The 22427-nt window shown below is 42.9% G+C and overlaps 1 protein-coding gene across 1 annotated transcript in view; it reads right to left on the reverse strand.

The window, feature by feature from the left end:
• Positions 1 to 21125, reverse strand: part of CHST7 (carbohydrate sulfotransferase 7) — a 28054-nt gene extending 6929 nt beyond the window's left edge. The window contains exon 1 of the mRNA XM_027859467.1: positions 19617 to 21125. Coding sequence (XP_027715268.1) covers positions 19617 to 21100 — 1484 coding nt within the window. The 5' untranslated portion in view covers positions 21101 to 21125. The remainder of the gene's footprint in view (positions 1 to 19616) is intronic.
• Positions 21126 to 22427: the final 1302 nt, after the last annotated feature.

Below are 22427 nucleotides of genomic sequence, written 5' to 3' on the forward strand. Positions count from 1 at the left end.
TTTTCCCACAACAGGAATTATTTTTCCGTAAAAGAGAAAACAAAACAAACCAAAGCAAACCCTATCCTTGGAACCTGACTGGTCACCATCTCCCAAAAGCATGAAAAGTCCCACCCATAAACTTGGACACTATTGGTGGAATTGTGAACTGACCCAACCTTTCTGGAGATCAATTTGGAATTAAACCCAAAGGACTATAAGACTGCATACCCTTTGACCTAGCAATACTACTAACTAGGTCTGTATCTCAAAGAGATAAAAAAAAAATTTTAAAAAAAGGACCTTTATGTACAAAAATACTTATAGCAGCTCTTTTTATGGTGGCAAAGAATTGGAAATTGAGGGGATGGGCATCAATTGGAGAATGACTGAAGAAGCTGTGGCATGTGATTGTGATGGAATACTATTGTGTTAGAAGAAATGATGAGCAGGATACTCTCAGAAAAGCCTGGAAAGACTTACATGAACTGATGCAAAGTAAAGTGAGCAGAACCAGGAGAATACTGTACAATGATCAACTGTGAATGACTTAACTATTCTCAGCAATACAATGATTCAAGATAATTCCAAAGGACTCATGATGACAAATGCTACCCACCTCAAGAGAAAGACGTGATGGAATCTGAGTGCATATTTGTAGCATACTTTTTCTTACTTTATTTTTCTTGGGGGGTTTTTTGGGGGGCGGGGTATCTGCGTTTTCTTTTGCAATTTGGCTAATATGGAAATATGTTTTACATGACTGCACATATGTAACCTGTATCCAATTGCTTGCTTTCTGAAGGAGGGGAAAGTAGTGAGAGAGAGAGAGAATGTAGAACTCAAAATTTAAAAAAAAACAAATGTTAAAAATTGTTTTTACATGTAACTGGAAAAAAAAGATAAAAATTTTTAAGTCCCACCCATGTGGAGTCAGGACCCCTCCAACTTGGAAATGTCTGAAGACCACAAGAATCATCATGTTCTGCCCTACTGACCAGACTAGGAGATGTGAGAAGGTGATGGAGGAGGGGACCTTTATAGAAATTAAGTGCTACTATATCCTAGTTCCATTTCCTTGCTGTGTTAAGGCATAAAAGTAAACCTCCTTTTATTAATTGTTCAATGACTTTAAAGTGCCTCATTTCATCCCAGCATCAAATCTGAATTAACATGTTACTGGTATTAGACCTATCCCCTAATACCACTGCAGTGAAAAGTTCAATGAGTGTATTTAAATACTAAGAAAAAAGTGGGCAGGTCACAGAGGAAATGAGGACTAAAGGACTGGCAGTCTCAATGCTTCAGAGGTAACCCCACAATACTAATTCAATTCAGTAAGCATTTATTGGCTGCCTATTTTCCCAGCAAACACTGTTAGCCACTGGGGATAGAAAGGGGGGAGGGGAGGAGAAGGTACTTCTTGTCCTGGAGGAGCCAACATTTTACTTGTTTAAAAAATGAAATCTTATGACATATTAAGCAGCACATGACCACATTCTCTATGGAAGATTTATGGAAAACTATGAACAAGAATTACAAAGTATAGTTGGGGATGTGCACTGGTGGAGGGAGTACGAACCAGATGAAATCATGGATCCAGTAAAGCACTGTTATAAAGTGAAAAGCAGCTAGATGCTGCAGTGTGGATGGTCCTGGAGGCAGGAAGCCCTAAATTAAAATATAGCTGCAGACATATACTACCTATGTGACCCTGGACAAATCATTTAACCTCTGTCCGCCTGAGTTTCCTCATAAGGATAACACACAGCACCCACCCCCCAGAGTTGTTAGATCAAATGAGATAATATTTGTAAGCCATTCTGCAAACCTTAAAGCATTATATAAATGCTAGCTATTATTATTAACTATTATTAATCCAAATGTACTTGCCAATGGATAGTTGTGTAAGACTGATTCCATGTAGATGGCCATGGAACTAGATAGAGTATAGATTAAATAGTCTTAATAGTCTAAATAGAGCTTTTCCTATTTGAAAAAATTATTTCAACATAGTCTTATACATAGGTACTTACATGGAGAATCAATTTAATGTAAATGGATAATAATCCCAATAATATTTAACTGTAATCATATTTAACTGTAATCACCTCTAGTATGTCTTAAAATGAGAAAAACAAAGACTAAGTCCCCGGTCTTTTTCTGGAAAGGAACTATTTTTTATTATTGCCTTCCTCCTCCACCTTTCCTAACTTCCCCAACTCAGTGAAATAAGAGAAATCAGCTGACCACATTTCCACTTCCAGGTCAATGTTCTCTCTCAGCAAACTCAACCACATCTCTTTTTGAAGTCCACAACATACACTTATGCCACATCTTTGTCTAATGGCCTCCATAACACATTTATACTCTGTTCTATGACTATGACATTTTGGACTCATGTCAAAATCCTTAAAGACTTCATCATCTTCATTGACAAAACAACTCCAATAACTTTATCTACAGTAGCCATACATCTATTTTTTCTTTCCCTTTCCTTTATTATTTTTGGGGGGTCCAACCTGTGATTTCATGCATGTAGTTGGCAACTCCCTCTAGCAACGCAGATCCATTTTGCCACTTATCTCAGTTCCCTGAGGGCAGAGCCAAGATGGCACAGCAGCAGGAAGAAATACAGCTTCTCCAATATAAAACTCCTCAATAAAGAGTTAGAAAATGCACCAGACCAAGTCCTGACTGGGAAAATCCAAGAATAAAATCACAGTAATTTCTCCAGCCCAGGTTAGCATAGGAAGACAAATAGGTCAGTGGCCTTTGGGGATGGTGTCTGACCAGGGATGTATTATGGGGAGCATTTCAGAACACAGGAAGTGAAAGAGGACCAAGGCTGTACACCATGGTAAGAAGACATCCCAGACCCATACAGGAAGAAAGACCCTGATCTTGTGCAGCATGTGGGAATAGATGCCGAGGGGCAACTCTGTTGTTCATTACCCAAAAAATTCCAGGTCACAGATCCAGGACAGATAGCATTCCACGGTAAGGAGTGGCAACAGGTCCTAGGCTGTGTAGTGAGCAAGGAACAAATTCAAAAGCAAATAAGCTGTGTAGCTCTGACCCCAGGAGCAGAATAGGGTCTCAGCTCCAACCTTCAGCTCAGTCTGAAGCATTCAGTGAAATAACCATGAAAGGAATTCCACACCAAATGGGAATTTGCAATTCTGTCACTCTGAACCAGAAGAGCTTTCCAATTGATTGATAGTGGCTAAGTCTTGCAGCAGTCTACTGGAACTTTCAACCAGGGAGAAGCCAAGAGGAGGGTTGCTCATACTCAGACCTAGGTCAGAAGCTTGCAAAGCTCAGATAAGAAAAGCAATGATCAGATTTTGCCCTAATTCGCACCAGTTGGGGAGCATTCAAAGCTTTCAAGTCTCCAGTCTGAGCTGTCTCTAAGATTCTGGAATGACCCAACCTTTAACGTCCCCCCTACCCTCACCCCAGGCCCCCCCAAAAATAAATAAAAACAAAAAACAAAATAACGGACAAAAAAATTTTAGAGGACAAAAGCATAGGCGCTTCCCTCACAAGGGCATGGAACCTAACCCTAACATAAAGTTCAAAATCAGAAAATAGTCTGGAAGAATAAGCAAACAAAGAAGCACACCATAAAATGATACAATGGTAAGAGAGACACTCAAGATACAAACACAGAAGAAGAGAATAACTCCAAAATATCTACAAGCAAAGTCTCACAAAAAAAAATACAGCTTAGGCAAAAGTTCAATGAGAATTTCTGGAAATGATAAAGCAAGAGTTTAAAAAGAAAAAGCTTAAAATTATTTTTAAAACCAAATGAGAAAAAAAATTAGAGCACTAGAGGGAAAAAAATGGGAAAATAAATCCAAATCATGGAAGAAAGATTTCGAAAGAAAATTAATAGCTTGGAGCAAGAGTTACAAAACCTACATGAGACAACAAGAAAAATAATTTTATAAGTTAAAAGACTGAAAAAGAAGAAAATGTAAAGTATCTCACAGCAAAAACAACTGACCTGGAAAAGAAATTGGGGAGAGAATCATTGGACTACCAGAAATCCATGACCAAAAAAAAGAGCCTAAACTTTTTATTTCAAGAAATAATAGTTTTGGGGGCAGCTAGGTGGCGCAGTGGATAGAGTTCTGGCCTTGGAGTCAGGAGGACCTGAGTTCAAATCCAATCTCAGACACATGACACTTACTAGCTGTGTGACCTTGGGCAAGTCACTTGACCCCAATTGCCTCACCAAAAGGCAAATAATAATAATAATAATAAAAAAAAAAGAAAATCTACCCAATCTTTTAGAACCAGAGGGTAAAGTAGAAATTGGAAAAATCCACCAGTCACCTCATTAAAGAAACCCAAAGTGAAAACTCCCAGGAATATCATAGCCAAAGTTTAGAGCTAAAAATTCAAAGAAAAATATGGTAAGCGGTAAGAAACAAAGATTTCAAGTACCAAGGAGTCACAGTCGGGATCACACAAAATTTAGCAGCCACTACTAAAAGAACACGAGAACTTGGAAATTCTAGAAGGCAAAAGACAAAGGCTTACAACTAAGGATAACTGGCCCAGTAAAACTGAGTATAATCCTTGCTGGGGGTGGGGGAGGGGGGGAATGGGAGGATAGACCTTTAATGAAATACAGAACTTCCAAGCATTCCTGATAAAAACACTACAACACAGTAGAAACTCTGAAATACAAACATAGTAATCAAGACAAACATAAAAAGCTAAATGTGAGTGAGTGACAAGAATGGACTAAACAAGGATAAACTGCTTACATTTTAATATGGAAGGATGTTATAAGTAACCCCTCAGAAATTTTATCATCAGGGCTCATAAAAGAAATCTAATTAGAGGGCCTGAAAGTGGTTTTGTTATGCTCTGATGATCTTAAAAGAAGAATGGAAAGAGAAGGGAATAGAAATACACTATAAGGGAAACGGAAAGGAAGACTGGGGAAAATTATCTCACATAATAGTGGTACATAAGTTGAAGTCTACACAAACAAGGAAGGGGTGGGGAACCAAGCAACACTTGAACCTCACTCTTGATCTGAACTGGTAAAAAGAGGGAAGAATAAAGGGGGGGGAAGGGAGGGGGAGGGAGAGAGGGGGAGAGAGAGAGAGAGAAATTGGTATAGAAATACATTTCACTTAACAAGTAAACAGGAGAGAAAGGAGAGATGGGAAAGGGGAGAATAAGAGGAAGGGTAGCTTAAGGGAGGCACTAATCTTAAGTAAATCAAACTAAAGAGTAAAAAAAAAAAAAAAAAAGAGAGGGGCAGGTAGGTGGCACAGTGGATACAGCACCGGCCCTGAAGTCAGGAGGACCTGAGTTCAAATCTGACCTCAGACCAAACACTTGACACGTACTAGCTGTGTGACCTTGGGCAAGTCACTTAACCCCAATTGCCTCACTTAAAAAAAAATCAAACTAAAGAGGATGGATTTTGAAAGAGAGGCTTAAAAGAAAAGGACAAGAATTTAGTAAGCATATTACACTAAACCTAGAGCACTAGTGCTGAAATCCTCATGTCTTACTACCCTATTCTTTATAAAGAGAAGGCAAGTAACCGAGAAGGAAAAGTATAAATACACAAAAAACAATCATAATTGTGAATGATAATAGAATGAACTTGACCAAAAAAAACAAAACAAAAACAAAAACAAGCAGCTAAGAGAATCCCATGATATTTGCTTTATAAGAAAGTTGCCTGGGGCACTGAGAGGTTAAGTGTCTGCCCTGGGTCACACAGCTGGTATAGATATAGCTTAGGCATGGGTTATATCTTGTAGAGACTGATCCTAGGTCTTTCAGATTCCACTCACTAATTTTAGAATATACTTTCATTAATCCCTTCCCTGAACTTTTATGTAAATTTTCTTCCCCTCTCCCATGCTGCCTCACCTACTGAAACCACTCTTCACTGTCAGTCATCCTGCGTCTTATTATTCCAATCTATCAGTCTTCTGATGGTTTCACTTGTCTCCCTACCCTGCCTAGATCCTATTTCAACAGTGTCCTTGAATTCATCATGTTTTTTCTTGTTATTTCTAGTGCTCTGTTACCCTCAACATCTATCCCATGTTCCTGGGTTCTAGCACTGCTGGTGAACTCATGAAATATCAGTTCCAAATCTATTATAAGACTACTAACTCAATTGAGTCTTCAGCTCACCATTCCTTTCCATCATCTCTATTGCCTATAGTAGCTGAAGTCTTTCAACTTCCCTCCTCCACACCTTAAAATGCTCTTTATTTTCATGCTCTCTTTCATTCTTTCCCTCCTACTTCAGCAGAAAAGCTGTCCCTTTACCTGTAGGCTTAATCCCGTCCCTTCTCCCTTCTTGTTCCATGAATCATACACTATTTTCTTCCTCTCCTATCTCCACTCACTTCCTCTCTAATGGCTCTTTTCCTCCTGCCTACACACTCAAGTTTCCCTGGTTCTTTGAAAACAAAACAAAGAAAAAAAAACTTCTCTCAACTGATCTTCTAATTCATACATTGAAAATTCTAGCTCTGTGACTTATAACTCTTTAATCTGTCTAAACATGACCTCCAAATTCTGTCCTTAATCCTTTCCCTATCACCTGAAATTCCCTTAGTGATCTCCTCAGCTACAGTTCTACTGTAAGGTTTGTTTTGAAAATGCAAATTTCTCCAACTCAACTGATGTAATGGAACAATTTGAGCATATTTTGAACTAATGCATGACTTTGTCTGGCACAAGCAGTGAGAAAGAAGGAAAAACTACATCACTTTATCATAACCCACAAGTTGCAACCCTTCTGACACACATTTTCACAAGTTAACTTTTGATCTTTTTCAAGGTCAAAAACCATATTGATTGTATATCTTCTGATGCAATAGAAGCCATGGGCAGAGGAGAGCTGGTTGGCACCTATGCACTCCAGTCACCCCTTTCAGCCATGGTTACAAGTCAGTGTCCCAGACTTGCTGCCTGTGAGGTAGCTCTCTCACCCGCAGCTGTCAACTTTGCCAAACTAACCCTATAGGAACTGGGGTGCAGATTCAGCCACAGTTCAAAGTCATGGAAGAGACTACTGTTTATTATATGTATTTATATTATATTGTATTATATATTGTATATTATATGTATTTCTTAACCATCTGATACTGTTTTTAGTAAGTTCCTATCTTTTTTTAATGCATACTGACAAAGTGTTGAATCCCTAATCTCATTTTTCCCTCATAAGTCCCAGGATATTGTGCAATTTTGCATAGCACAAATGACTTTTTAGGAATACATATGTCACATTACAGCAGAACTAGCTATACTTCAAGAAGCTCCCTCCTTTGTGCAACTAAATCTAGATTTATCTGAAGGTTTTATTAAATGTCCATAACACTAGGTAGAGACTATTCTGGGATAGGCCTGACCCAGGCCAATCCCCCGGTAGTTTAGTTTCAGTACTGGAACAAAATGAGACTTGTAAATTATTCAATGGTTAACCAAAGTAAATTGACTTAGCCATAGCAGGAGGTTACTCAACCAGACTACTCACTGAGGACCCCTGATCCATCAGCCAAGCATCAAAGAAGGCACCTGGAGCTCTTTCACAGGAAGCCTGTGGCTGTTTTGCATTCAGGTGATCAGGAAGTGATGTTGACAGCCTGAGCCTTTAGTCCCCTGAGCCAACCAAGTCTTGACAATGGTTTCAATACCTTCAAGGAAAAATGATCTTAGCTTGTATGGGGTCAGAATAAAGATAGTGCTCCTACATCAAAGACTATGGTTATTGGGGTAGCTATACATGAAGAGTCCAAACCACTCTCCCCAAGGCACTGGACATGAGTCATTATATTAATTAAACCAGATTCCACCCTCCTCCCTTCCCCACGGACTAACAGACATATAACTCCTCAAAATGCCACTAACATGAGTCTTGAGTAGTGCACCTTAAAAATTTATCCTTATTACGGATTCATTAACAAGCTTTACCTGAGTCATATCTATGACAAAATAATAGTTTCACAGCTCTCTTTATAGTGGCAAAGAACTGGAAGCCATCAATTGGGATATAGCTGGCCAAATTATGCTATATGAGTGTAATAGAAAATTGCTGCTCCGGAATAAACTGTGAAAAGGATGACTTCAGAGAAACCTAAGAAGACATATGAACTGATGAAGAGAGAAGTGAGCAAAACCAAGAGAACAATTTAAACAATAATAGTATGATGCAAAACAATTTTGGAACACTTAAGAACTATGCTAATGCAATGACTAATCATGATTCCAGAGGACCAGTAAAGAAGAAAACTACCCACCTCCTAACTGTCAGTCAACAAGCATTTAAGAACCTAATGCATGCTAGCCTTGTGATGGAATCAAGACACAGAATGAGACACACATTTTTGGGCATGACCAATTCAGATATTTGTTTTTCTTGACTATGTATATTTGTTACAAGGGCTTTCTTTTTCTTTTTTTCTTTTTTCTAATTGGGAAGGGATAGGGAGGAAGAGAAAATAAATGCAATTTAATTTTTTAAGGAAAAAATATTATCTTCAATCAAATGCCATACATACCTAGCTTCCTATCAAAATCTTGCTGCCTTTTATTTCTTGGTCAGCTATAATTAATCCTCATTTTCATCTTTTCCCTCATTTCTTCTCTATTCCTACCTGATTCCCAGGCTGACTCATCATCAATCCTCAGAATACATCGTTATCTCCTACCAAGCAAGTTAAAGAGGGAAGGGAAGAGCAGCCCTCACAAATCCTCTTAAACTATCAGATGCACTATGAAACGTTGTGTCCTTGGACGTGAGCCAGCTCTTGCCCAGGCTCTGATCTGATCACTCTAGCCCTCATCCAGTTAAACTTGTTGGCCACCACAAGAGCATTCTTTCTCTCCTTTTCACTGCCAAACCCGTGGAAAGGATAGTCTGCACACACACAGCTATTACTTCTCCAATAACCTCTCCTCAACCTTTTGCATTATGACTTCCTTTCATCCTTCTCAACTTCTATCAAAACCATTCTCCCCAAGGTTAACAATGATTCCCCTCCTTACCTTTTCTCAAGTCTCATCTTCCCAGACTTGCCAAAATGTAGGCATTCCCCAAAGTTCTCTATTAAATTCCCTGCTCTCTATATCATATGGTATTCCCTTCATTATGCCACCTAATCTCAAGGCTTTAACTAACACCTCTATTCAAGATAACTCTTTTTTTTTTTTTGCTAGGCAATGGGGTTAAGTGAGTTGCTCAGGGTCACACAGCTAGTAAGTGTTATGTGTCTGAGGCCGGATTTGAACTCAGGTCATCTTGAATCCAGGGCCAGTGCTCTATCCATTGTGCCACCTAGCTGCCCCCTCAAGATAACTCTTAAATCTATATCCCCAGCCCTGATATCTTGCCAGCACTGCCCCAGTGCTGCATTTAGAAATGGGTGTGCTTCTAACACTTCACACTCAATGTCTAAAACCAAAATCCATTCCTCTCCTCGCTTCCTTATTTTGATTAATGGTCCTCTCTTGATTTCTGCCACTCACGCTCCTAATCTGGTGCATTTTTTTCATATCCCTCTCTGCCCCTCTTCTGAGCCCTATCTATTCTTCCTTCAAAATGTTTTATGTATCTGTGTCACTCCCATCAGCTTAGTTCACACACTAAGTTCACACTTAGTTCACACACCTCATATCTGCACTACCGCAACAGCTTCCTAATTGGTCACCCTGGCTACAGTATCTCTTCTCTCTAACTCGTTCTGAGTAAGGCTACCAGACTAATCATTTTCTAAAGCATTATTTTGGTCCTGTCATTACCTTCCTCAAAAACCTCACAAGTTCTTATGGCCTGGGAAATAAGCCTCAAACTCCTCAGCCGCACATTCAAGGTCTTCCAAAGTTTTGGAAGATACTACCTCCTGTTCAAATCTGGCCTCAGACACTTGACACTTACTAGTTGTATGACTGTGGGCAAATCACTTAATCCTGAATGCCCCACCAAAAAAAAAAAAAAAAGATGCCATACCCTGGGGAACATTGGAATGATGGGGGGTAGGGGGCGGTAGTAGCCTCAGGTACAATTGGGAGGCATTGAATAAAAATAAGAGGGTGATGAAAGCATAAGGAAAGAGAAAAAAAATTTGAAAAAATAATTAGTACATGTTTCATCTGTTGTATAATAGAGATAAAGTCATACTGATTACATTATTTTCCAAATAAACACACAAAATGCAAGTTATAACCAATCAGTGGTCAAGTACACTGACAGGTTTTAACAGGCAAGTGTTGGTAGGTTAGCGTGTCACACATTGTCGAGAAGCCCAGCATGCATTGGCAGGAATATGTGCACGTGTAATGACTTGTTGTATGATATTATATGGTTATACAATGCAATACAGCAACATCAAAATTTCAATGCAGGAAAAAAAATTTACAATAAATTATTAAATTTAAGATGCATCTTTTTATGTAAATATTTTATATTTTTTGAAATGATGTAAATTAAAAAAAAATTAAAGAGTTAAAGAAAGTAGATTTCCAGAGGGGCCCTTAATAATGTGTTTTGTTTGTTTGTTTGTTCGTTTGTTTGTTTGTTTTTAGGCAATTGGGGTTAAGTCACTTGCCCAGGGTCACACTGCTAGTGTCAAGTGTTTGGTCTGAGGCTAGTTTTGAACTCTTGTACTCCTGACTTCAGGGCCACTGCGCCACCTAGCTGCCCCAATAATTTTTTTTTTAAAGGGCACAGTAGGCCAAATAAGTTTGGGAATCTCTGATTTAGACTCATAAGGAGATGGGTGTTTCCCAAAGCTGTCCTGCCCTCTGCTCACATGGTTCCCTCTATTCATCTGTCCCCTTTATATTGCCTATTGAAGGCTCCAACACTATCCCACCTGTAGAAAGTCTTCAGGGATCACCTCAACTGGAAATCTTATTCTTTGAACTCCTTTGTTCCACTTTGGAGCATTTATCACATACTAACTTAGGAGTGTCTGTATGCCTGGAATCAGTTTTTTACACTGTGAGAGGTCTTAGAGAACTACCCATTTCACAAATGGGTAAACAGAGGAGACTGGTCAAGTGAACTGCCCATAATGATCCAGGCAGTCAATCAGTGAGTCAAGTCTAAGACCAAGGTCTGCTGCTCCAGAGCAAGCAACGCTCTTTAATGATGTCCCTTATCTTCCCTGCTCTCCTCATTCATGAAAGCGGAGAGCCTTGCCTTAAACATTTTTTGTATCTTTCACATGTCCCCTGCACATAATATTTTTACTTCTTTCACAAGCTGCCATGGTCAAAGAATGCCCTCACATAGTTGCCAAACTACTGTGATGGTGATTCTTCCCCATAAAGTCTCTGCAAGCAGGGACTATTTTGCAAGGGACTATTTTGCTTTTTATCTCTGTATCACCAGCCCCTAACACTGTGCCTTATATGTTGTGGGCCCTTAACTACTGCTTGCTGGATTAATTTGTGGTGTGTCCCTCTATACCAAAGGTTCTTACCCTGGATTCTTGGATAGATTTCAAGGGATTTCTGAACCTGGATAGGAATAACACCTTTATTTGAATGTAATTTGTTTCCTTTGTAACTTTATGTATTTTATGCTAAATGGCATAGGGGATAAAAGTATGGGGCCTGTAATCAGAGGCTGATTTCAGGCAAATTCAAATCCAGCTTCAAACTAGCTGTGTGACCCTGTATGGAAAGGGTACCACAAAGTATCATATATGTCAAAAAGGTACCAAAGGTATCCTGTGGGGAGGGAGAGGGAGACAACGAGAGAGGGAGAGAGAGAGAGAGGGAGGGACAGAGGGAAAGAGAGAGAGAGAAAGAGGGAGAGAGGGAAAGAGAAAGAGAGGGAGAAAGAGAGGAAGAGGGGAGAGAGGGAGAAAGGGAGAGAGGAGGGGAGGGGGGTGAGAGAGAGAGGGACGGAAGGGGGGAGAGGGGGAGGGGGAGAGAGGGAGAGAGAGGTGAGAGAGAGAAAGAGAACGGGAGGGGGGAGAGAAAGAAGGAGAGAGAGAAGGGGACAGAAGGAGAGAGAGAGCGAGAGGGAGGGAGGGAGAGAAATTTTTTGGGGCATGAACAATGTAGAAATGTGTCTGTGTGTGTGGGTGTGTGTGGGTGTGGGGGTGTGTGTACACACTTTGTAATGGGTTTTTTCATTGTTTTTTCAAAGGGGTATGAGGGAGAGAGGAAGATGTGGGAGAGAAAGTACAGACCTGAAAATAAAATAAAATAATTTTAAGTGATCTTCCTAAAGGACAGCTATGACCATATTACGCCCCCTACTCAGTAAACTCCAGGATCAAATACAAAACCCTCTATTTGGTATTCAAAGCCCTTTAAAACCTGCCACACCCCACCTTCTTTCCAGTCTTCTTATACTTCACACCTCACCACCTTGTAATCCATGTGACAATGGGCTTTCTTGTTGTTCCCTGAAGGAGACATTCAGCACCCTCCTGACTCAGAATTTTCAGTAGCTGTTCGAAAAGTCTCCTGGTTTCCCTGACTTAATCAAATTCCAGCTAAAATAGCACTTCTACAACAAGCTTTTCCTGATCCTCCTAAATTCTAGTGCCTTTCTTCCATCAATTATTTCCTATTTATCCTGTATCTACCTTGTTTTTTCATAGATATTTGCATGTTGTCTCTCCCATTAGTTCCCTCACATACTTGCAAGCAAGCTCCCTGAGGGCAAGACCTGAGTTTGGTCGTTTTTTTTGTTTTGTTTTTTTTGGGGGGGGGGGCGGGCGGGGTTGAGGCAATAAGGGTTAAGTGACTAGCCCAGGGTCACATAGCTAACTAGTAAGTATCTGAGGCCGATTTGAACTGGGTCTTCCTCCTGACCCCAGAGCTGGTGCTCTTATCCATAGCTGCCCCCAAGGCCTGAGTTTTGATTTTCATCATATCCCCAGCACTTAGCACAGCGCCTGGCACAGAGCAGACATTTAATAAATGATTACTGACTGACTGGCTTGAGTTTCAGGATCAACTAGTTATAGGCCTTCGGTATAGATTTTTCTACTCTACAAATAAAGGGAAGGACATTTTTAGTGAATGTACCTGAGTTTGATTACCTGTGTGACCATGAGCAAGTTACAACCTCTCTAAGTTCCAGTTCTTCATGTGGAAAATGAGAGGAGCAGACTCTACGATCTTTAAAGGTCGCTTCCAGATCTAACCTCGATCACCACCTCGTCCAAACCAGTAACTCCAACTCCCCTCCTCCTCCCCCAGTCTACTTCTAAACTGCTAGGGTGGCTAACAAATAGCCAAGTTCAGACATTTTAATTTCTCCTTTCTCCCTAACACTACCCTCAGTGTGGAAAAGGAAAAAAAAAAAGAACCAGTCATCTATGAAGTCATCACAGCAGAGAAGAGGTTAGTTGTCTGCTAACAGAATAGTCTACCATCTCATGCCAACTTCTCTCAGTCCACTGAGGGCTATCTCTGTTTTGATAGTGGGTAAATCCTACTAGGACTTACCTGGGTGGGGAGCAAACGACTTGAGTTCTCCTGTGCTTATAGCTCATCCACTAAACCAAGGGAAAATGAGTAGAGAAGATCCCAAAACAATCTGTTTCTGCATTGACACGTTTTTCAACAGCCCTCTCCTCTTTGCAGAGCAACTCCCTTCTTGGGAACATGTGACAAAAAGCATGACTTTTCTCTGCTATCTGCTGCTGGTAGGGGGAGAGTCTACTTTCATTCATATTTAAAATATGATACTTTTTTTTTGTAGGAGCCACTCAATGGCATCCTCAGATTAACCTCTTATCTTCCTAATTCCTCAAGACTGGCATCTCAGAGAGTCCTAGAGAATCTCAAATGAGCACACTGCTTCAGGGCCATGTTTTTTTTTTAATGTCACAGTACCTATATATTTATTCCAGGAGAGTACCCCAAACTTCAGACTTTGTTCTATGGTTCATTTCCCAGTATTACAGATAACTACTTTGGTGTATGTGCAATGTACAGTTAAAGACATCTCCAACTCAGTCTAAACAATAGTTAATCTCAAAGTGCTGGCAGCAAGCAGTCCTTCCCGACTTGTTTGTACTGGCCTGGCTCAGAGTGCCTTCCCACCACAATCCTCAAGATCACAATGCACTATGCCATTTGTTCTAACACACCAGGCGAGAGAAGCGATATTCTGGCCAAGTCTCATTAACATAATGTTCAGAGAAGGAGGCTCAGGATCAACAGGGAAAAAACATTTCTCCATCACCATGATCGTAATTCTCAGGATACAGTTCTACACCAAAGCTTCCCACTGTTGAAAAAATAAAGTCTACTGAATCCCAGAACTCTATGTCTATCATTGAAATTCAATGTTTTAATCCTCTTTTTCTGTTCTGCTACGTATATGGAAATACCCAGTTTTATTTGGTGTTTATTAACTTCCAAGTAAAAAAGAAATTAATTCAATGTGTTAGTCCTATTCTATATGATTCTTAATCTCCCGGTTTTAAAATGTTCACTGTCAACGAAGTTTCCTTCTCAGCACTTAACGGGGGCTAGATCTTCAGCCTGAACACAGGCTCCAAATCACAACAGAAGCAGTTGTTGGCACCAGGCCTTCGGAGAAGGGAAAAGGCATTAAGGACACCCTTTCTCATGAAAGATTGCTGAGTTTAGCAATTTTTAGCCAATTAGGGTGCTTCCTGTTTAGCTCCCGAAAAGTCCTCCTGCTTCTGTGTTCCTTCCAAATTCCAAATTCACTGTCCAAACACTGGGGCAGAAGTTGTTTAATTCCAACCCAGGCTCTTCTTACTCACATGATCAGTAGCTCCTTCCCAGAGAAGGAAGAAGCCAAGAGCGTGCAGACCTTACAAGGACTGTAGTTGTTTGTCCTCCATTCTCCAAGCAGACCATGACGTCAGGAAGGTGATGTCATGACTTGCAAATGAATTGGAGTGAAGTGAGGGAGGGCTGTGTAAAGTCCCAGCCTCACTCTCCTTTAGAGCCATCTGGGTGCAGTGGCAAGATATAGATCAGGACACTGGAGATGGCTCCGCTTACAAGGACAGTTGTTTAACAGAAAGCCAGGGAGGAGAGAAAAAGTCAGACTACCTACATCTTCTTCCTCCAACCCATTCACTGCAAGGGTAATAGACCTCCTCACTCCCTAACAAAGTTAAGACAGAAGCCACAATTGCTGATTCAGCGCTTTAGAAAGTTAATCTCAGCCATTACTATGATGAGAATTCCACTTCATACCTTGTCACTGTATCCCAGCTCCCTGACTATCGAAAATACCCAAGTGTTACAATGATACCTTTGCCTCCACTACTATTTTGCCTCGATGAAAGACATTTAAAAAAAAAAATCATACTAGAATTGGACTTTTTTCAAAATCAAAAATATTTTGTCAATGGAAAGAATAACAAAGCATGAGTTCTGTTCAGGCAAGGTTAACCTATTACATGAATATAGTAAGTAACAAAAATCCAACTGTATATTTACAATAATTTATAACATATACAAGTGGCACAACTATATGGGAATGAGGGCAGGTTTTAATAAGCATACCCAAACTGATGTTTTCAAATGAGGGTAGGTTTTTCAAAAGTCTTGCCCTGGAAGGCTGAATAGTTGTGTTCCAGGGATGCTGTGACTGCTCTAGGGATTTCTGAATATTTGTATTTCATGCAAACTGACCCTTGAGGCAACTTATGGGCCTCATACATAAGAAAAATAGACTTACTCAAGCCACCTCTTTTTTTTCAAATCAAAATTATTATTACCCAGCTTTTAATCCAACTTGGGTCTAAATGACTTTGGGTTCCTTTGAAAAACCGATCAGACTAAGCTTCGAAAGGCAAAAAAAAAAAAATTTGTTACTACTAAGAACATTCAAAACAATGTGCTAGCAACAGGCACTGAGGGCAAGTCCCACAGAAAATTTCCAAAAATACAGTGAGCAATGGAAGTATCACAGGACTACAAAAGAAACCTCCCATGCATACTGAGAAGGGTACAATATATCTTTGGATATGATTATTCTGGGGCAAAGGTGAAATATCACCTTCTGACAAGGATTTACCATCCTACTAAAAGGATAGAAAGGTCTCTTGAGATAGCTTTAAAAATAACAACAAAAATAGCACCCCAGTCAGCTTGAGGCAGATATCTCTGATATTCATTGGGCTGCTGATACAGCTCTCTCAGGGGAAGAGATGTGTCTATATCTTTGGATGTCCATGGGTATCATGAAAAGCTAGTGGCTAGTGATATAGGGCATTTAGTATATCACTTAGGTTCCTGACTCCTCCTACTACTTTGCCTAAGATCATACAGATTAGTTATATCTCCTTCTGGGCTCTCTCCATTGGCTCTTCAATTGCCTTTTTCTAGCCTCCTTGACCTCTCTAGGGGAACTTACTGAGGTTGACTACTATGTCAACCTTAATCTTTTCTATTTTCCTTGGATTTGCTGACACTGCACTCTCACGGTTCTCTTCCTACTTCTCTATCCCCTCCCCGATTTTGTTGGTTCCTCCTCCTCCCCCTGCCTTAAAACATGGTTTCTATCCTTAATTCTCTTCTCTTCCTCTCTCTTCGTTCTTCCCCTTGATAACTTCACCACTCCCATGGCTTCAACAGCATGGCACTGCTGGAAGGGGCCTCAGGGGCCCCCTTGTCCAATCTCCTCATTTTCCAGGTGAAACTGAGACCCAGGAAGGCTTAAGTGATTTCTTCAAGGTCACACAGATAGTAAATATCAGAGGTTAGATTTTTAACCTAGGCATTCAGACTCCAGAGCCAATGCTCTAAAAATTAGTTGTGTGACCCTGGGGTCTCTTAACTTTTTAATATCTGAGGCAAACTCTAAGGCTATAATAAACTACACCACAGTTGCTGACCTGTATTTGTGGTATATTTCCATGCTACAGTGAAATCGTAGATGAATAAGCCCCAACCCTACCAGAAGGGCTTAAAAGAGCTTGATCTTTGACATGGGGCGAAGGGGAGGTTCTAAAGGAGAGGCACCGAAGAAAAGGCAAGGCTTATCCTTTAAAATGACTGATTAAAAAAAAAAAGCAAATGTGGGTGACGGTCTGTACTTGGACAGTGGTCTGAGAAATTGAAATGGTTTTCCTCCAACTCCAAAGGTTTCCTCAGTCAGTTGGCTGTCAGGCCATCGATGAAGGAAGGGAACTGGTTATCACATTTTAACCATAACATCCTTTTCACCTGATAATCTTGTATACACGATTGGACAAAAAGATGTAACCATCCATCACACAGCAGAACAAAGTTGCAGGTTTGTAGTTTCCTTTCCATTTCAATTCTACAACCCTGAATTGTATTTACAGATATAGATAAATAGGATTGAGACAGAATCTGTGATTTCATTCATAAAGGGAACTCTCAGAGAGAAAATGCAGGTAGGCACCTTTTCTGCAATTCATGCACAACCTTAGAAGCCTAGAGCACTGAAAGGTTAAGACTTAAGTTGTTTAATTATAAATTTGTACTTAAAGGTCATTTACTTTATGATTCCTGTGCCTACACAAGTCAGAGAAAGATAGGCTGTTATTTAGGGTTGTTGTGAGGAAGTCACTCTGTAAACTGTAAAGCCCCCAAAAAATGAACTACTGTCATCAAAGCTGTGTATAGAAGGTGAGCACTAATTCCTTAGTGAGGAAATGAGAATGCTCACCACAGCTGTGAAATCATATTCCCACAAAAGAACTTTACAGCTTTCTAAAATTGTCTATCAGCCCATCTTGAAGCGTTTTTAATGGCTGTCCCACCCCCTAGCATGGGCCACTCTCCTTTCCTCATCTCCACTTCCTAGCTTCCCTGGCTTCCTTCAAGTCTCAGCTGAAGTCCCATCCTCTCCAAGAGATCACCGTTAATGCTAGTGCCTTCCCTCTGAGATAACCTTTAAATATGTCACACACATAATCTTGTTTATAATAATATTTATGTGTTGTCTCCCCCATTAGACTGTGAGCTCCATGACATTAGGGACTATTTTTTTGCCTTTTATATTTTTTTATTTCTGTTTTGCCTTTCTTTGCATTCAGCACAGTGCCTGAGGGGCAAAAAATAGGAGCTTAATAAATTCAAGTTGACTGACTCTAAGACAGCCTGTCTCACCAATGCCTCTCCTTGGCATCATAGAATCATAAATTTAGAACTAGAAACTACCTTAGAGGCTATTTAGTGCAACCTCTTCATGTTACATTTGAGGAAACTAAGCCCCACTGTGGTTAAGTGACTTTCTCAAGATTTCAAAAGCATATCCTATGAAGAGATGGGATTTTGAATTCAGAATCCTAACTCCACAAATGCTGACATTAAAGTAAAAATGTGAGAATATTCACTGACTTTTAAATAAAACTTGGTGGGGAGGGGATGCTGCAAAGGAAGAAAAGCCTACTAAAATAACCAAAATGGTTAGAAAGGCATGTTGATTTTCTATGCAAAAGATTAGCCGGTGAAAGGATGTTGTTGAGATGTTTAAAAAAAAAAGTTTGCGACCTCTCTTCAACCAGGAAGTTGGGAAAGAATGCGGATTTCCCTGTCCCTAAAGAAACTGACTGAGGAAACCATCTGATGAATTTAGAAAAATATCAGTGCTTGGGGCTTTTAAAATCACAACAGTTGCCAGTAACAGATCCTGACCCACACTCTTTTGCTGGCCATTTTCAAGGCTCAATCTTACTTGCCCTGGTGTCCCAGGGGTATGCTCCATTACAATATAAAATAATGAATGGAAATACAAGTCATTTCCTTCCACCCACCACTAGTTTTCCTCATCCTTATCATCAATCTTACAATACTGTATTCTGCACTACTCTACAAGACCTGAGGAAAGTATTCTCTGGCCAGCTAACTGAATTGTCAATTAGGGGAAATGTCTGAAATCAGCCTTCCGAACGAGAAACTGACTCCTTAGTACTCTTTGCCAACACATTCTGCTAAACGAGGTCTGATTAGCAGGTCCTAAGAGCAATAGCAAAGCCAAGGACTTACATACAGAAATTAACCAGAGGATCCACCTGACATATAAGCTTTACAAACAGAAAGAATTAAAAAAGACTCCCTTAACAAGAATTTTCTTTTACAAACTTTGACAATATTCCCAAACGTCTACTTCTCCGATGGCTTAAAGCTCCCACAGTGGGAGGTGGAATGCCAAGGCAACGAAGATTACGGGGTTTAGAAAGAAAAGGAAGATGATCTGAAATACTCCAATTCCCCCATTTTACAGATGAGGAAACCAAGGCTCATGGAAAAACTGAGGTTTTCAGAACATATAAAGTCATTGGAAAGGGCACCCATCTCCTGACAGGGAGTGATGGATTTAAGATGCAGAATATGACAATGTGGTAATTTGTTTTGCCTGATTGTGCATAATTTGTTACAAATTTTGTTTGGTTTTCTTCTTGCCAGTGGTTTCCAGTGAGATGGAGGAGTGGCTGGAGGAAGAAGGGGAAAAGCTTGTTTATTGAAAAATAAAGTAACAGGATTTCTTAAAAGGGGGGGGGCCTCCAAAGTGAGGCGATGCCTTGACCTAGTTTTCCAGGAGGGGACATTTGGGAATATCACCAGTCTCTACACCTTCCCTCCTCTTCATCTCAAGTCCCTTCAGCTACTTCATTCCTGTAAGGGGATATTTTAGGTTTTTTTATGCACTTTACCTGGGGCGCTGCTTTGTAGTGCCTTCCGCTTCTTTCTGCTGCTTCTCCACCGCAGGCTTCGCTTCCCGGGCCTTCTCGCCGCCGCCTCCTTCCTCTCCGCTGAACGGGTAGGCTAGCAGGCGCATAGCCTGGCCACAGGAAGCCTCCACTTGGCGCACCTGCTCCTGACTCAGCCGCTCCCTCCACGCGTGCACCGCCTCCCGGGCGTCCCGGGCCGAAATGAGGAAGGGTCGGTCGGCGTTATAGCCCGAGCCGCGAGTCATATTGAGGGCAAAGTCCTCGAGGGCGGGCAGGGTGGACAGACCAGCAAAGCGCAGCAGGCGCGCCAGCTGGGTGCGGGGTTCCAGCACGAGGTCCTCGTAGCGCAGCCGGGTGTATCTCCGGCGCAGCCAGGCTGGAGAGCTCCCGGCGAAGAGCAAGTCCCGCAGCCACGCCTCGCAGATCACCTCCAGGGCCCCGCTGAGGAAGAAGTCTGCGCGGGGACCCGGAGGCTGGGGCCGGAACAGGGACGCCCCCGGCCGGCCCCCAACGCCCTGGGCGAACAGCAGGCGTTGGAAGCGGTCCGCCTTCTGGCGGGTACGCAGCACCTGGATGCTCTCGCGCACTAGTGCCTGCCGGGACTTGAGGCGGGAGTTGTGCACCGCCCTCGGGTCACGAAACAGCTGGATGACCTTGAGGTTGAGGCCGGGGTCCCGCAGCAGCGGCACCAGCACGCCCAGGTCCAGCAGGCGAACGTCTTTGATCACCACCACCGGGTACTTCCGACATTCAGCCTCCAGCTCCCGCAGCGACACGGGCGGGCAGCTGCGCTCGCAGGCGGCCCCGTCGATGAGCCCCACCTCGGCCCGGGACCTGGGGGCGGCCGGGCACAGGGGCGCCGAGCAGATCACCCTGTTGGTCTTCCAGCCGAAGAGGGCGGCCGTGGTGAGGTTGACGGAGACCTGGGCCGGTGCGGCGGGGTCCGCCGGCGGGGAGTACAGCCGCAACACGGAGAAGTCGCAGCGGAAGAGCGAGCGGAGCATGTCTCTGAGGGCGCCCTGCAGGCTCTCCGCGTCGCCCGGGTAGAGCGCCTGCCACAGGTGCCACATGGGCTCGTACAGGTAGAACACGTCGGGATGCTGATTGAAGAGCTCCCCGAGGAAGGACGAGCCGGTCCGCCAAGTGGCGTGCAGGTAGACGTGCTGCTTCTCGCGCGGCAGCGGCGGCGACCGTCCGGCAGAGTCGCTCCGGTTCTGCAGGCTCTCCGAGGCTCCCCCTCCGGCCCGGATCAAAGTTTTAGTCTCCTCCTCCTCCCCGGCAGCCGCTGCCTCCAGGCTCCACACTCCCAGGCTGCTCGGAAGGCTGGGGCAGCGCCGGACGCCCGCCTCCTCGCCGCTCTTGCGGCTGTCCAGGACATAGGGCAGCAGCAGCAGGACCAGAGTATACAGCACAAGCAAGAACAGCAGCTTTCGATGCTGCCGCCGCCGCCGCCGCCGGCTCTTCATGTCTGAGCCTCCCGCCCTTCCCCGCTCCACCCCTGCCCGTGGTTCCTGCCCCCAGCACTCCTCAGGCTATCTGGAGCTTCCCCTCCCTTCGCCCCCCAACCCCCAACAGGGGGCTCCGGGTTGCTGCCCGAGAACCAGGAAGAGGCAGGGAGGAAAGGGGGTGATGGAGAGGCAGGATGACGAGGGCGCTCCTTTCCACTGGTCCTCCCTGCCGCTTCTCCCGTTTCTTCTCCGTCTCCCCCTTTCTCTCACCTCCTCGATGGCTGCGCTGCTCCTCTTGCCATTTCTTTGGGCTCCACTCCGCCGGGTTATCCTCACTTAGCGGAGCGGGACGACGGGGGCAGTGGAACAACATAGCGAAACTTGGGAGAGGGAGGCGAGCTTAGCCGCGGCCGTCCCTCCCCTCTGGCCCTCTCTCTCCGCCCATCCTCTCTTGGAACTCCGCCCTGCGCCTGCCGGGGGGGAGCTTGACAACTGCTCAGCCCGCTATCCTTTCATCTCTTCTGGGGTGGAAGGGGAGCCCTCTTGGGGGCCCCCAGCCTCTTAGCTCAGGCAGACCTGGGCGGGCCTGCAGTGGGGTGGGGTCACCAGCCAGAGTTCCGAGAGCCAGATTTAACTTTTCCACACCCAGCGGTCGAGTGGAAGTCGTGTTGTGTATATACAAACCCCACCCTTCTCTGAGCCCGGGCCTCCGAATACACCAGGTGGTGGAGCATGTGTTTTAGGTCTACAGCTGAGCTCACAGTTTGAAGCATGCCGAGGTGGTCATCTGCATAATAGACCGATAAAATGCCTGCAACTAAACTTTCCCTGGGCGGGACTTCTGACCAATCATTTTCTTGTTTCTTCCGCACCCTCCCCTCCCTCCCCTGCCCTTGGTATCTGTCTGCTAATGTGCATCACTTCTCTCCCACCAACTCTGCTGGGATAAAAACTAGTCTTTTCTTTAAGGTAGTTGCAGGCCCAAAGAGAGACAGCTATCTTCTTCAGGCTTTATATCTTAATTTAAAGCTCTTCCTTTTGGAGCTCTGTGTAGTGTCGACTTCTGTCTTTTGGGGTTTTTTTTTTTGGTTTGTTTTTGTTTTCTTTTTTTGGTGAGGCGATCGAGGTTAAGTGACTTGCCCAGGGTCACACAGCTAGTAAGTGTCAAATGTCTGAGGCTGGATTTGAACTCAGGTCCTCCTGACTCCAAGGCCAGAGCTCTGTTCACTGTGCTAACTAGCTGCCCCATAGTTTTGTTTTCTTTTTAGCTGACATTAGTACATTTGCAGAAATAGTGACAACCGTGAAATGGGCCCCCATTTTCCCATCCTATAGGTACTGAACC

The sequence above is a fragment of the Vombatus ursinus genome, unplaced genomic scaffold (genome assembly GCF_900497805.2).
Source record: "Vombatus ursinus unplaced genomic scaffold, bare-nosed wombat genome assembly UNPS02014168.1, whole genome shotgun sequence".
In the NCBI taxonomy this organism is placed as follows: domain Eukaryota; kingdom Metazoa; phylum Chordata; class Mammalia; order Diprotodontia; family Vombatidae; genus Vombatus; species Vombatus ursinus.